This window comes from Leptodactylus fuscus, chromosome 1 (assembly GCF_031893055.1).
Source record: "Leptodactylus fuscus isolate aLepFus1 chromosome 1, aLepFus1.hap2, whole genome shotgun sequence".
Classification (NCBI taxonomy): Eukaryota; Metazoa; Chordata; class Amphibia; order Anura; family Leptodactylidae; genus Leptodactylus; species Leptodactylus fuscus.
This window is the reverse complement of record NC_134265.1, coordinates 195794402-195809490: the sequence shown is the minus strand read 5'-3', so window position 1 is coordinate 195809490 and position 15089 is coordinate 195794402. Positions and strand designations below refer to the sequence as shown.

At 40.1% G+C, this 15089-nt stretch overlaps 1 protein-coding gene across 2 annotated transcripts in view; it reads left to right on the top strand.

Moving 5' to 3' along the window:
* Positions 1 to 15089, top strand: part of INSR (insulin receptor) — a 79704-nt gene that overhangs the window by 23453 nt on the left and 41162 nt on the right. For both annotated transcript variants that reach the window (XM_075281054.1, XM_075281063.1), the window contains exon 2: positions 8384 to 8935. In XM_075281054.1, coding sequence (XP_075137155.1) covers positions 8384 to 8935 — 552 coding nt within the window. The remainder of the gene's footprint in view (positions 1 to 8383; positions 8936 to 15089) is intronic.

The following is a 15089-nucleotide window of genomic DNA, read 5'->3' as shown; positions in this document are numbered from 1 at the left end:
GCATATAAACAAGAAATGAAAATGGAATCTAGTCCTGAACTTCTCACCATAAATGAAAAAACAAAGTAGCAGCAATTAAAGTGCAGTGAAAGCATATCATAACTTTTGTTTCCAATAAATCACCACCACTGGTATTACTGCAGGTTTTCGTTTGGGGGGTCCCTACGCAGATTCCCTGAACGGAAACCCATGCCCAGATGTGAACTGGGCCTTAGTTGATTCACTGTTTAATTCTGTGCACTCATAGCCTCCTAGCTACAATCTGAATTCAGCACACTGTCGGCTTTCCCAATCTGTGCCCCGGGTAAAGAGCTTTTGGTACCGGTACTGTAGCTCTTTACAGTCAGAAGTGCGAGAGATTGGTCTCAAATTTTATTTATCTCATTTTGTTCTTGAACGCAATTTTCTGCAGCACTTTTGCTGCAGTTTGTGTGGGACACTTTCTGCAACGTGGGCTGCATTCACATGTGACATCCATTTTTTTTTTTTTTTTTTTTTTTTTTTTTCTCCCCCTCAGATGCTGCAGCATTATATATAATGTTAGTAAACTGGAGGTAATCAAATGACTGTTGCTATGGACTGTCAAAATATAGGTCATGTCCTTTTTTCAGCTGTTTTCATGGAAACTTCTGTGCACTGAAATGTATGGAGATCCATGAAAACACGTGCCTCTTGGGTGCAAGATGGATGGGTGCAAATGGATGTTTTTCACGCCTGTTTTTTTTACTTCTTTTGTGTCACACTAATCTTAACTTTAAAGGGATCCCATCATTAAAACTAAATTTTTTGTCCCTAACACATAGGAATAGCCTTAAGAAAGGCTATTCTTCTCCTACCTTTAGATGTCTTCTCCGCGCCACCATTCGGCATAAATCCTGGTTTTCGTCAGTATGCAAATGAGTTCTCAAACGGCACTGGGGGCGTCCCCAATGCTGTGAGAGAACTCTCCAGCTCCGCTTCCATCTTCTTCAGGAAGGGGCTCTCTTCGCGTCTTCTTCCAGCGGTGGCTTCAAACTTCTAAGGCCTCGGGCAGCCAACTACGCATACCCGCCAGCCGCAAGAAAATGGCCGCTTACAATACTGTGTAAGCGGACATCTTTTTGTGGCCGGCAGGCATACGCAGTCGACTTGGCCTGAGGCCTACAAGTTTGAAGCCACCACCGGAAGAAGACGCAAAGAGAGCCCCTTCCTGAAGGAGATGGAGGCCGAGCTGGAGAGTTCTCTGGCAGCATTGAGGACGCCCCCAGTGTTGTTTGAGCGCTGGGGACCGCCCCCAGTGCTGTGAGAGAACTCATTTGCATACCGACGAAAACCAAGATTTATACTGAATGGCGGCACGGAGAAGACATCTAAAGGTAGGAGAAGAATAACCTTTCTTAAGGCTATTCCTATGTGTTGGGGACAAAAAATTGAGTTTTAATGATGGGATCCCTTTAATGTAACTCTCAAGGCTATGAATATGAAACCAGCATGTAATATAGTCTTTATAATTATATGTGAGTTACCTGAAGGCAGAAAGGAAAGATGGAGTGTACTTGTTTTATCTGAGAAGACTTCCTTCAGTTCCATGAGCCATGCCTGTTTATCGAGTCCTACCAATATAAAATCCTGTCATATTCTAAGGTCTGCAGTATCAAGTAACAGCAGCCAAAAAAAACTGAATATAAACAGGAAAAGAACGTGGTATGTAATACTGTTGTTCTCACCGTAAAGTAACAAAACTAGTAGCGGCAATTAATTCCTAGATGTCAGCCTGTTTTGGCTTTTAGGATGAGGTATACTTTTTTACTTTTTCCCATATCTGTGGGGTTTTGTTTATTTTCCATTGAAGTAGCCTTATTGCTAGAAAGACAAGTTGTATTTTGGAGTACATATTATGCATTTAACCCCCCCCCCCAATAAAACATGCCAGTCAGGCATCCACACGGTAACCCCACAGAACCCTGCCTTTGCACTGCAGGGGGTGAAGGCCACCGTGTTATCAGAGAGAACCCCTTCCCTCGGTCTACCTCTTTATATGCCATGGTCACTATTGACCATATCATATAAAAGGTTACACTGCAGTGGTTTTGAGTTAACCATCCCCAGCAGTTGTCAGGGATCTGGCTATGTGTCAGCTGGCCCCCTTCCAATGATCATGTGGGTATGCTGGCAGTGCCCACGCAGTCACCAGTAATGAACATATGAACTGCCCCTTGCTCATGACGAATATGTTTGTTATGGAGCGTGACGGAATTAAAGTACAGTAATAACATAACTTTTCACTTTTTTCTTTTTTTTTTTTTTTATTATACTAAAACAGCAAGGCCAGTATCACTATTGAAATAGGGTCCAAAACGCTTAATCGCAAGTGAATGACAACTAGAGGCAATTGACTATTACAACCCATATTCAAATGGACTATTCGGTGCACCCATCACATGGCAATGCCAGTCATTTTGTGTGAGATTTTTAGAAGTGTTTTTTGGGGAAGGCAGACTCCCTGTAATAAAATCTTGCCTTTTATTGTAATCTGCGAATGTTCCTTGCACAAATCTGCAAGTAAAATTGGCAACAAACCCACCACCTATAAACTCTGCCTTATAATATACTTCATGCTCCTGGAATTTTTTTTTTTTCATTGAAAAGAAAGGGAAAAAAAATTGTAAAATCATTAATGATGTAGGAATAACCTCAAAGTAAAAAATTTAATTCACCTCTTCCTGAAGGAAATGGGGTTAAATTTTGCTTCATCATTCTGTGTAGCAAACATATGTCTTTCCACTCCCATCCTCCCAACACTCCACTCAATATACTCACATATTTGCTCCCTTCCCCTATTTACGTACAGTCCACCCTCCCCACCTTTTATCTTGTCACTTCAGTATCCATTAGTCAATGATCATTCTGTACTGAATATAAAACCTAAAGCCTGCATCTTGAACATACACGTATCAGCAAATTTGGGTAGGATGTATGGTTTAAAGGGAATTGAACACTATCAGAATCTCTTCTAAACAATGTTTATACTAGTCATCGTGAATATACTTTTAATTTTTAAATAAACATTTATGTGTTTGAGGATTGGCTCTATGGCGTTCCCAGAATGTGTGCGTACTTTCTGGAACTCCCATTTTTGCCTGTGGTCACCAAACATTGCAGCCTGTTAGACTTTGTTAGGACCCACTCACACTGCAGAAAATGAAGAGGAATTTAGGCGGACTTCTGTTTCAGGTTTCCCATTTTCTCCCTGGCTGGTTCCTTGTGGCAGATCTTTGGCTTTCCGGCACAACTTTCTCTCTCTGGGGCTAATCTGCGGAGTCTTGCATTGCAGAATATTTCTTATGATTTTCAGCGGACACTACAGCGGAATCTCCAACAGACTCCTTCACAGATGTGAACATAACCTTATTCTTAAAAAAGTAAACATATATAAGCAATTACGCTACATATGGACTTCTATTTAAAATACCCCACTCTTGGGTCACATACAGGTTCAGACAATGATTTCTCATTGTTTCTGCAGTCTGCAACTCTGCTCCATCCTCCTCTTTCCTCCTTCACGCAGCTCTTAGGGCCCGTTCACACGGGCACAGAGGGGGCGAATTATGGCGCGGAATCCATGTCATAATCCGCCCCTCACAATGGTGGTCTATGGAGACAGCTAGTGTTCTTTTTTCCGCTAGCGGCAACATGCGAAGCGAGCTGTCCTTTCTTCAGGCGGAGTCAGCGGCTGATTTAGCTGCTGTATCCGCCTCATGGCAGCATGCTCCAGACTAGGCCCATTCCTTTGGGCCTACGCCGGACTGGAGTGCCGCGACTGTCTGAAGTAGCGGCAGGCAGAATTTGGCCATATTCTGACGTGGCTTCCCGCATCAGAATATGGCCAGAACCCCCCCCCCCCCCCCGTGTAAACTAAGCCTAAGATTCTGCTTCAGGCAGGAGAGGTGAGGACCCTTTAGAAGCCTCATATTTCAGGATCCGTTACAGCTATGAAGATGATCTTGGATTCATTTTAAAGATGAGAATCTCTTACCAATTTCATCTTGATAGCTCTTACAGATTTTGAGCGATTTGCTGTTAAAAATGCTGTCGGGATTTGAGATCTGTATTGGTATCTCAATGCCGAACATGGTTCACCAGCGAATCGCTCCAGATCTGTAAGGGCTATCATGATGATCTTGCCCTAACGGATTCTGATGAGATCCTGGGCTGCCATAGAAACCATTTGATGCCTTGGTCATGGCTGCTTAGCTCCAACCACGGGTGTTACAGACGGGGTCTGCTGTATTATATTGCTGACACGTTCCTGAGCTGCGCCACAGATTCTAGCACAGTAGAAATTTATTCTGTAGCTCCCACCATTCCCAAACAATAAGTGCTCTTATTACAGAGCCTAATTAACATTTCAGGCACCAAAAATGTCAGCTGGACAGTCAAAGGCAAGACGGTTCAGAGCTCCAAACATGGGTGGACGGTATCAGAGCACAGAATCGCACTCTTTGCCACCCATCCGTCAGAGCCTAAATAGCCTTATCGGGCACCAAAAGTAACAGGACTTTGCATAGCAATGGGAAAAGTGTGTAGGCACATCAGAAGGACAATCTTATTTTCTTAAACTAGTTCTCCATTAGCTTGGTTTGTAGCCAGTTCTGTGTATAGGATAGTTTGAGTTGCAGGCAGTGTGCGTGTCTCTGTATTGTTTCTTCATGTGGCACTGTATTTTACTTCTAGTATAGAAAATCTCCATAATACTACATGCTGTGATGCATGTCACATTTCTTGGGTTATTAAGTCCTATAAACGTGTCCCTATATAAACTTGTAGAAGTACAGATCTGCAGTATGGCCCCAAAACTGTAATATGTATGAGACTTAGATCTATGGGTTTGCAGCAAAATAACCTCACGTGACAAGAAGGAAAGACATAATCATTTCATGTATATTTATGTATAGATATACATAAGCCTTATGTCATAAAAGGATGACAGGATACGTGCCGGGTTTGCACAGCGCATTCCCACTGCAGTTTATCGTACACTATATTCACAATAACACTAAGTTGCTCTTCTGTAAAAAGTTAATTTTAGTGGAAAGGTTAAGATCATTCTTGTATCTTCTGTAGTTAAAAGCACTTGGCGGTTTACTCCAGATGTGTAACTGCAGGTGTGTTGGAAATACTATTGTCACAAAAGCAAAACCGTTGATGGAATTGTCCCATATCCTATTATGTTTACCAAAAACCTAGTTATTTGCTTGTTTTAGCTAGAATTTTATCATTTTTAATGTTATCATGACTTAACAGGGGACATGCATGTGTAGTTTTCACTTCATTACGCTATAATGTACTGTGGCACATGATGTTGACATGATTGATCCCATTTCTTGTTGCATGGATCTGTTTGTAACATTTATAATGATGGATGACACACAGATGTTGTCAATTGTTTTTCAATGACCCATAGATTCTCGTTGGTGTCAAAAGCATTAGTGCAAAAAAATGTGGTGTTTTTTTGTTGTTGTTATCTGAATTAGGAATGGAAGTGAATTGATAAGTATGCTGTCCCAAAAAAATGTGGACAGCATGCATACTTGAAATGTGGACGTGTAAATAAAGTCTAAGGGACACATTTATGGGGCTACTTACGCCTTTTTGTCATGTATTGCACCTTTTCGAGGTCTCTTTCTGTGTTCATCTTCATTTATTAAGCTGCTTACTGCCTTTTTTTTCATGCTGTTTATGCTGATCCTTTTTACACTGTATTTATTACTTCGGTTTTTTTTTGGGGGGGGGGTTTTTGGACAAAATTGGTGCAAATGCACCCCATTCCATGGGCAGAATAAAAGAGCCATAAATAGTAGGAGTGCTGAGCTGAGGTGAAACAGTAGATGGGATCCTGGGTGGAGGGAATATGTTGAGGTCACAGTGAGTGGAGTAGCTGGGGAAAGCTGAGAAGCTGCAGCTGTGAGGTCCAATAGTCCGGCACGTGTGGCACGGCAATGTGCCCACCGGCCATGAGGCGCAGTCAGAGAGGAGCAGTGCCAGCATCGGAGAGAAGCAGCTGGTTGTGGCTGTTTGTGCTGGCAAAGCTCAGGCTGTGTCAGCCCCGGCGGAGTGCAGGAGCATGGGGGAGTGCCAGCCATCATAACTGGTAGAAGACTGTCTGCTGTCCCCCAAGGAGAGGAAGATGGGCACATTGGGTGCCTGTACTGTAAGTGAACCCTCAGGGCTTTCCTCAAGCAAGTTTAAGCCATTTTTTTAAACACTTGTGTCCTTATGCACCAAAAAGGTGCATAGTGCACATGGCACAAAAAAGGCACATCGATACTAACTTGCATGTGCACAACACCTAACTAGAAGGTGTGACTACACAATTAGTCAGCATCACAGTAAAACTAGTCTAAAAAAAAAAAGAAAAAAAAAAAGTGCACCTGGAAAAGGGGCAGATGATAAATAACCCCCTAAGAGAACTGGTGAAACACATGCAGCTGAAATTGTGCAGCAGTCTGTTGTGTGGTTAGCTGTAACGTGTGTTCATACCTTGAATAGGGCTAACATTTGACATCTGAAATAAGCAGCATGCTATTTATTTTTGCTTTTAGATTTTTTTTTATTTTTTTTTCCCTGTGGTGATAAAACTTCACCTGGACAATTTGTTACACACAGACATCCTCGGTGATGTACATGGGATGCAGATCTGATAGGGATTTCACTGTGTATTTGGATCCTGCTTAGATTGTGTAGAAAGGAGAATGTGGTGGATTGAGAAGTTTCCAATGACAGAAATGAGACTTCACCCATCTCATGTGGATTGCATTCTGACTGTATTCACATGTGTTTACTGAAGCATATAGCTGAGTACTGTTAGTATCACATGCTGTATAACTCCTATCTAAACCGTAGCATTGAGCATCTGTATAGACCTGATCCCATTTAATGGTTTAGTTAACTACTCTTTCTAGTTAGGGGCATTCTCATAAAGACAATTGGAAGTTGGCAAAATCATATTGAGACAAAGTCTGCATATACTGAATGGTGGTTGGTATGGCTGAGCTTGTGTCATCCACAGGTTTGTGGACAATGTGGCAAACAAGAGACAATGATAATAGTACGTGGCAAATCTCTTAAGAGCCGACCCCCCCCCCCCCCCTTATTTGTGGGAAGGAAACCCAAGAATTTTCAGTTTGTTTGTTCCTTTATTCTTGGAATAAGATTCTTGTTTCTGAACCACTTGGGTTAACTCCAACACTTCCAGTTTCCACGTGCTTAACATTAATTGCATACATTAGTAGAGAAAAGTTAAAAAGGCCTCAATGCTGGTTGTCTAAGTAATACCGATGAGGATTCTTGTTGTCGTGAATGATTTGTGCTATAGGATCATCTTGGTTAACCAGGCCACACTATGTTTTTGAACATCCTTTCATACATATTTACTAAAGTATGTACAATGTGTGCTGATTTTAGCATGTACAGTAATATTTCTCATGTGTTCGTCTATAACAAACTGTTTGTGTCGGCAAAGAAATCACCAGTAGAGTTAACATTGAATGATCACATTTTTTCTAAAAGCAATAGCAGATTGTAAATGTCAAACTGCAGGTGGAAATTTACAACCTGGTGAATACTATTTTGTGCACAGGCTATTCATGATAAGGGCTTTTTCACAGTTTGTTTACAGTCATATTAAAGGGGATTTCTAGGCGTTGCATTGACTAGTTCAGCAGTGCTGTGGTGAGTGTCACTTCCACTCCATAAGCCAGTGGCCAGTGACCTGTATGCAGCATAAAAGGAGCTGTAATGTCAAGCTCAAACAATATACAGTGTTCAGTGCTGTGTTTGGTGCTCAATGAGGAGGCCACAGCACTCACATGAATTATACCCTCTCCAAACAGCAGATCCTGGGTATCTGCTGGGGGGGACCTAAGGGTATATGATCTATTTTGGACTCCAAGGGAAAACTCTATATGCAATAGTGCCTACTTAATGGTCCTTCCATTTCTGTATAAGTGCTGATGGGCAGTATGCTCTTGTAATAAATCAGTGAATCTCTGGCATTTTTTGTGATGCAGAGTCTGGTGAGGTGATCTAGCTTGGTCAATCTGTGGTGCACAGCATGTGTATCATGTCATGCCTACCTAAAACAGTCCTGCATTCAGTGCAAGTATCAATTTGTTTAGCACTAGAAGGTCCTACTATATACGGCCCTGAAAAGTCTTTGTTCAAAATCCCTTTGCCATTCATATCCTTTTTAGTAGTAGTCATAGTATATCCCTAAACTTCCATGTTAAGGCACTTAATAATATACAATTGTGTTGTATTGTTGCAAAGTTTATTATTATTATTATTATTATTACATTATTTCTCTGTGTGTATGTATAATTTATTTATGTTTTCTTTTCTGTAGTTTGTCCCAGTATGGATATCCGAAATAACTTGACACGATTTGATGAGCTAGAGGACTGCACTGTGATCGAAGGTCATCTACAAATATTGCTCATGTTCAACACCCAACGCGAAAATTTTAAAGGGTTGAGTTTTCCCAAGCTTACAATGATAACGGACTACCTCCTTCTTTTTCGCGTTTACGGGCTAGAAAGCCTCAAAGATCTTTTTCCAAATCTCACTGTCATCCGTGGTACTCGACTCTTTTTCAACTATGCCCTTGTAATTTTTGAGATGGTTCATCTGAAGGAGATTGGGCTACACAGCCTTATGCATATAAGCAGGGGCTCTGTAAGGATTGAAAAGAACAATGAACTTTGTTACCTTTCCACTATTGACTGGTCAAAAATTCTTGACTCAGTCGAGGACAACTACATCCACCTCAACAAAGATAACAAGGAAGAATGTGGGGATTCGTGCCCAGGTGCTTTAAAGGGAAAGGCCAGCTGCCCATCTACAGTCATAAATTCAGTTTTCGGTGCACGGTGCTGGACACAAGATCACTGTCAGAAAAGTAAGATTTTATTTATTGTGTAACTGATACTGAACTCTGCACTTTATTAAGACACAGGTCTGCAGGAAGACTAGCTCTCTCAATTGTTTGGATGTGTAATGTTCATTATTATAACCAATACTGGCTACAGACGTAAATGCTTGTTCACAATGTAGTAAGCATACAGATGCTTCTCACAACATTAATATTATTATTTTATTTTTTTTTTACCAATTATTGTGGGAAACTATAAGTTTCCTTTTTCTCATAGTAAAACAAAAACAAAAAAACACCCTAGCGTGAGCCACGACTATTTCCAACAATAGAGTAGATAGATTTTTTTTTTTTTTTTTTTGCTTCATAAGATACGCCTGATGATTAAATGCACCTAGGTTTAGAGGAGCAAAAATTTTAACCAATTCCCGGTCAAGCTTGTTAAGAATTATGTACACAGAGTATAATTTTCCACAGTGGCCCCTCCATACAGTGTAATGTCCCCTATACACAGTATAATGTCCTGTAGTAGCCTCTACATACCATATCTCATAGTAGGCCCTCCACACACAGTATAATGTCCCATAGTGACCCCTTCACACAATATAATGCTTTATAGTAGCCCCATACAGTATTTTGTTTTACAGATTTTTGGGGTTTGCTATCCCAGAACTTTTATTATACTCTAGAGTCTCTTCTAACTAGCAGAGGCTCCAGGAAGTTGAATAACCATAATAAAGAGTGTTACTCTCTTTTCCTGGGCTTCAGTGCTAATGTCCTTCCCCTTTAGGTCACAGACAACATGAATGCCCTGAATTTTACATAGTGATGCCTGGCTCTGACATTTGTGTCATGACGTAAAATTCATGGCATTCAAGGTGTCTCTGTGACCAGAAGAGGACGAGAGATCTGTGCCGGAGTCCAGGAAAGGTGAGTTACACTGTTTTAATATGTTTAATCACCTCTCCGAGGCCTCTGCTAATTATGTTCTGGGGTATAATAATTTAGAATCCGCTCGTTTTTTTTTTTTTTTTTTTTTTTTTTTAAGCACCTTCACATTATAAGACAAGCTGATTGTCCCCCACTTTGGATGAAAAAAAAGTTTCTTATAAAGCTAAAAATACACTGTATATATATTTTTTCATTTGTAACCCGCGGCATACGTAAATCCGTATTCTGGCCACAAACCTATGATTTCAGAAATATAGTAGCCCAGTTGTCTGATTTCAGAATGCCAAATAATGGTCATGGAGTAAAAACTCTTCCAGAGGTATCTGCTGGTTGCTTAAACTAGGTTTGTATTGCTTTTTATTTTATGTATCAGTAGGTCCCCCCCACCCCTATTCAGTCTACACATGTCCAAAAAATGCCCTTATGTTATTCCTTTGGGGAACATGCGCCGGTATAGCTTTTTTTCAACTGTACTGACACATTAAAACGTTTTTAGTAGTATAGTTTTCACAAAGAAAATGGCCTGTTCTTAATCTTTGGAGTGACTAAGGAAACAAACCAGTAGGCCAAGTGTTCCTGCTACCGATCATTAAACAGGGTAGTCACTATGTATGGTATACAGTAGTATAATTGGAGTCTTTACGTTTGGGCAGCAGATGTCACAATAACTTCTACAGATAATAAATAATAATTTATCTAGTGCCAATATATTCCGCAGCACTGTATAATTTGTAGGGTTTGAGTACAGACAAAAAGATACATTACAAAGAAATAGTCACTTCACACAATGGGACTGAGGGCCCTGCTCACATGTCATAGTCTCCTGTTTATTAATACTCATGAGACTAACTTGGACTTGCTTTGTGACAGATGCCAGCACTCATTTTAAACATTGCGCCTGCTTAGGATCTGTGGGGGTTCCATAGCTGCCATCTCTGTGCTGTTTTACACAGCAGAGACTTGGCGGCAGTGGCTGCGATCAGCAATGTCTCTGATTGCATGCCCTTAAAGGGATTCTTCTTTTGAAGGTCTGCATCACCGTTTTTCAACTTTTTTTTTCCGTTAGGCTAATTGTACTTCGAGAGCACAGGGAGCGTTCCCTCTGTGCTCAGAGCACAGCATCGTCATCAATTCCAGCACCGTCTCTGTCTTCTGTTCCTGACTTCTCTCCTCCTATTTGCGCCTCTTCTTACACAAGACTACCACAGAATATGCCGATGAAACATGTGCAGGTGGCTTTGTCCAACGTGAAGAGGAGGAGATGTGTCAGGAACCGAAGACAGAGGCAGCACTGGAAGCTTTGCTCTGAGCATTTGGGGAAACACTTGTGCTCTCTGAGCATAATTAGCATAATGAAGAAAAGAAGAAGAAAAATTCAAAAATGGCGGTGTGGACCTGCAACATAAAGGTAAGAGATGAATAGCCTTTCTAAAGGCTATCCCTACATGCCTTTAGTTTAAAAATGGTTGTTATTAATGATAGAATCCCTTTAACCCCTCAGATATTATGCTGAAAGATCTTATATGGTGAATGCTGTAGCAAGAAGAAAAAAAAAATTGAAATGCCCAGATTGCTGGTTTCACTTTTTAGTATTACTGTGATTGTACTTACCAGCAGAACGTGTCATTTAGGTATTGCTGCATCTGAAACGGTGTAGATTATTTAAATATAACCCATTTGTCCCATGAGGTGAACCATATTTTTTTGGAATCGAACAGCTCAATAGATTACAGATAAAAGGTCATTTTGGCTGCGCAGTGAACACCATGAAAACAAAGCCCTTGAGAAAGTTTCAGAAACACTGTTTTTCTTCCAGTTCCACCCCATTATGAATTTGTCTTCCAGCTTCCCAGTGCATCATATGGAATATTAAATGGTATCATTACAAAGTACAATTTCTCCTGTAAAAAATTAAGTGCTCAAACACATCTGTGAGCAAAAGGCACGGAGTCTAAAATAAAAATTGAAGAAAAAAAAAAAAAAAAAATGGCTGCGGTGGGATGGGGTTAATTACTATAATCGCATAATAAACTACTACATTCATCAAGTAATCATTAAGGCTAAGGCCCTATGTTGTGGAACTGCAGCGGGGGAAAAAAAGCTTCATCTTACAGTACGAGCAGTCAATGAGATTTCATTTAATCTCATCTGCACATTGCAGGTAAAGAAAAGCTGCATTTTTGAGTTTTTGAAAAATTCATCATTTTCATAATTAGAAGTAGACTCACAGGCGGTTTCCCTATATATTCAATAGGGGGGAAAAAAATTGCAGCAGAAACTCTGAAGTACTAAGTTTCTCTACATAGGGTCTTGGCCTAAAGGGGTCTTCGGACCTAAGCAAGTTATCTTGCATCTATAGGGTGAAAGTCCAGTTGCTTAGTCTTCCACTGACCAGGAGGATGGAGGACTTACAACCCCTCCACCCATTCTGAATGAGAGTGTCACAGCATATACACCACCCCATTCATTTTAATGGGAGTGCTGGACAAAGTAGAAATACAGTTCCCATCCAATGCTCAATTTACAATAGGGGTAGAAAGTCCCTTGTTCTCCTGATCAGTCGGGGACTCCCACTGATCTACATGTTATTCTCTACTCTATGGATAAGGGATAATTTTGGTGGAAAACCCCCTTCAACAATAGTTTAATAATAATAATAATAATAATAATAATAATAATAATAATATCATCAATAATAATGTAGTAATCATGAGTGACCAATGGATTTTGGTAAACAGTTTACTTTAGTTAGTACAAATGGATGATGTACTACTGGCTGGTAATTTAATATTCATCTAATGGCTTGTTGCCATACAGTTGCTTGACAAAATATACAGATATAATTTTAATGCCCTCTGACTTTTTTTTTTTTTTTTTTTTGTGAATGTGCCAGAGGATTATTCCCACTGTAATTTTATGCAGATTGTTGGATTTGATGTGGATTTTGTCGAGGAGTCTGTGCCAAAATCTGTATCCAGTCCAACACGCATGACCGTGCCCTACTTGGCTGTGATCTTCCATCCAAGTTTCACTTGCACCTTTGTCGTTTACACACATGCAGAACCAAGTACTTTCCTTGCTGCTCGTAAACTTCAAACTAGTACCACTTTCCAAATACTACTCCTAGAAAAATGGAGATTAGAAGTCAAGATTTGGAGCTTTCATCACATCTAACCTTTAGTTTTAGTATTCTAGCTGTGCCTCTGCCAAGCTAAAGTTGTAATCCTACTAATATTATAAATGTGAAAGTTTGGATGTTTGTGTATTTGGATGTTTGTTTCTCAATCACGCAAAAATGGCTGAACGGATTTGGAAGAAATTTGGCACATAGTTTGTAACCTGGATTAAAACATAGGCTACTTTTTATCCTGGTAAAAGACATGGCTTCATGACTGTTATGAATTTATTTTCACATACTATATTAAATTGCACTTGCCAGCAGGAGAATCAGCTAATTGCAGTTTGCTGATAAAATCTCTGGTCTGTTATCTCTCTATGTAAACACAGAGACAACACCAAGTCCATTCTTATCTGATCTGCATAAGTGTTCTGTTCAGCTAGAGGGACGCAAACACACTGTAGGCAGTGTGCTGACACACTGATATGTTGGGAAAAAGAAAGTCTAATTTGTCACAAAATTCTCAAAAACGAGAGCTATGAAGGAAGCCAGAAGTCATCAGTGTTTTCCTCAAGCGGAGCTGAGGAAGATTGAAGAAGCTAGGCATCAAGCGGCTCTTAGAGCTGCCAGAGCAGGCGGATTATCAACACCAACAACACGCTCATTATATGGCGTCCCAGTGAGCTGCTGAGATGCCGGAACAATCGAAGGCATGGCGCGAAGGGCAAGTTCAGCGGCACGCCAGCTTGAGAGCTGCCAAACGCCAGAGCAGGGGAACCATCGACGGCAGCAATTTGCTGAATATATTGGTGGATCCTTTGATGCCAACAACACACAGAAGTTGCGGACAGAAGCTAGTATATTACATATGTCTGTGTCCGTGAAAGACTGTAATACATATTGTGCAGATGTCACTTAGCAGTCTTATAGTTTTGTCACATACAGTGACTATGGCTAATGTGGAAAGAATTCTAGGAAATGTTCCAAAATCTCCTTCTATGGAACATACTATGATAAGCAGTACAGACACCTATGGTGCAGCTAAAAACAAATTTGTGGTTCAAGAGATAAGATTTGCATAGCTACCTGGAAGAACATGCAGACACTGACCGTAGTATGAAATCCATACCCATGTGTGGTTAAACTGCAAGTCTACGAGGATTTTGACTATATTGTGTTATCACTTCAGCCAAGCTTTCGCTGGTATGCATGTCTTTACTTATAGTATAAAACATATTGTGGTCAAAAAGTTATTATAAGAACAATCCCACTGTCCAATTTCCCAAACCTTTATATATGTGTAGTTGGTGTGTGTGTGTGTGTGTGTGTGTTTTTTTTTTTTTTTTTTTTTTTTTTTTTTTTTTATATATATATATATTTCTCATGTATTTGGGATTCATTCATTATTTGTTTTCTCAAAAGGAGTTGTCCAAGATATATTTATATATTATAACCTTATGAACAGAAAACCTATAAAATAGCAAAATGAACAATACTAACCTTTTAAATTTAAAGGGTTCGTCAGAGATGTATATAATTTTTTTTATTCAACAAACAAGTGGAATCCTGGTGTGTAAACTAGCCCCTAGAAGGATGTTTTTAATCTAAAAGTAAAGTGACAGGCTTTGTATCCCACTGTACCAGATAGTCTTCCCTTAGGAACTCTGCAGTGTGAACAGTTGAACTTCCTCTAGGTCATTATTGTGATCAGATCGCGATCTATGCTGGTCTCCAGGAAGCCGAAGCCTTTAAATATAGTAGAGTTCAATGGAGCTGCATTGTATGTGCTAGGTCAGTTTCCTGTTTGGGTTTTATGATATCCTATTAATGACTTCCTACTTCAGCAGTGCACCTTTGGGAACGAAGTGCCTGAAACAAAGCAGGGGACATGCTTTCCATGTTCTAATTTTTACAATTCTGATGAAGATAAGAGCAAGTTTAATTTGTGTATTTTTTTTTTTTTTTTTTAGAGGGGGAAGGGGTGGGGGAGGAAATTATTACACAAAATAGAGGAACTGCAGACTCTAACGTCCATGTGATGTACTACAAAAAAAGACCAAAAAGTGGTCTTCTGTTGTCTGAAAATTTTCATCAATGCTGATTTTGTGACGG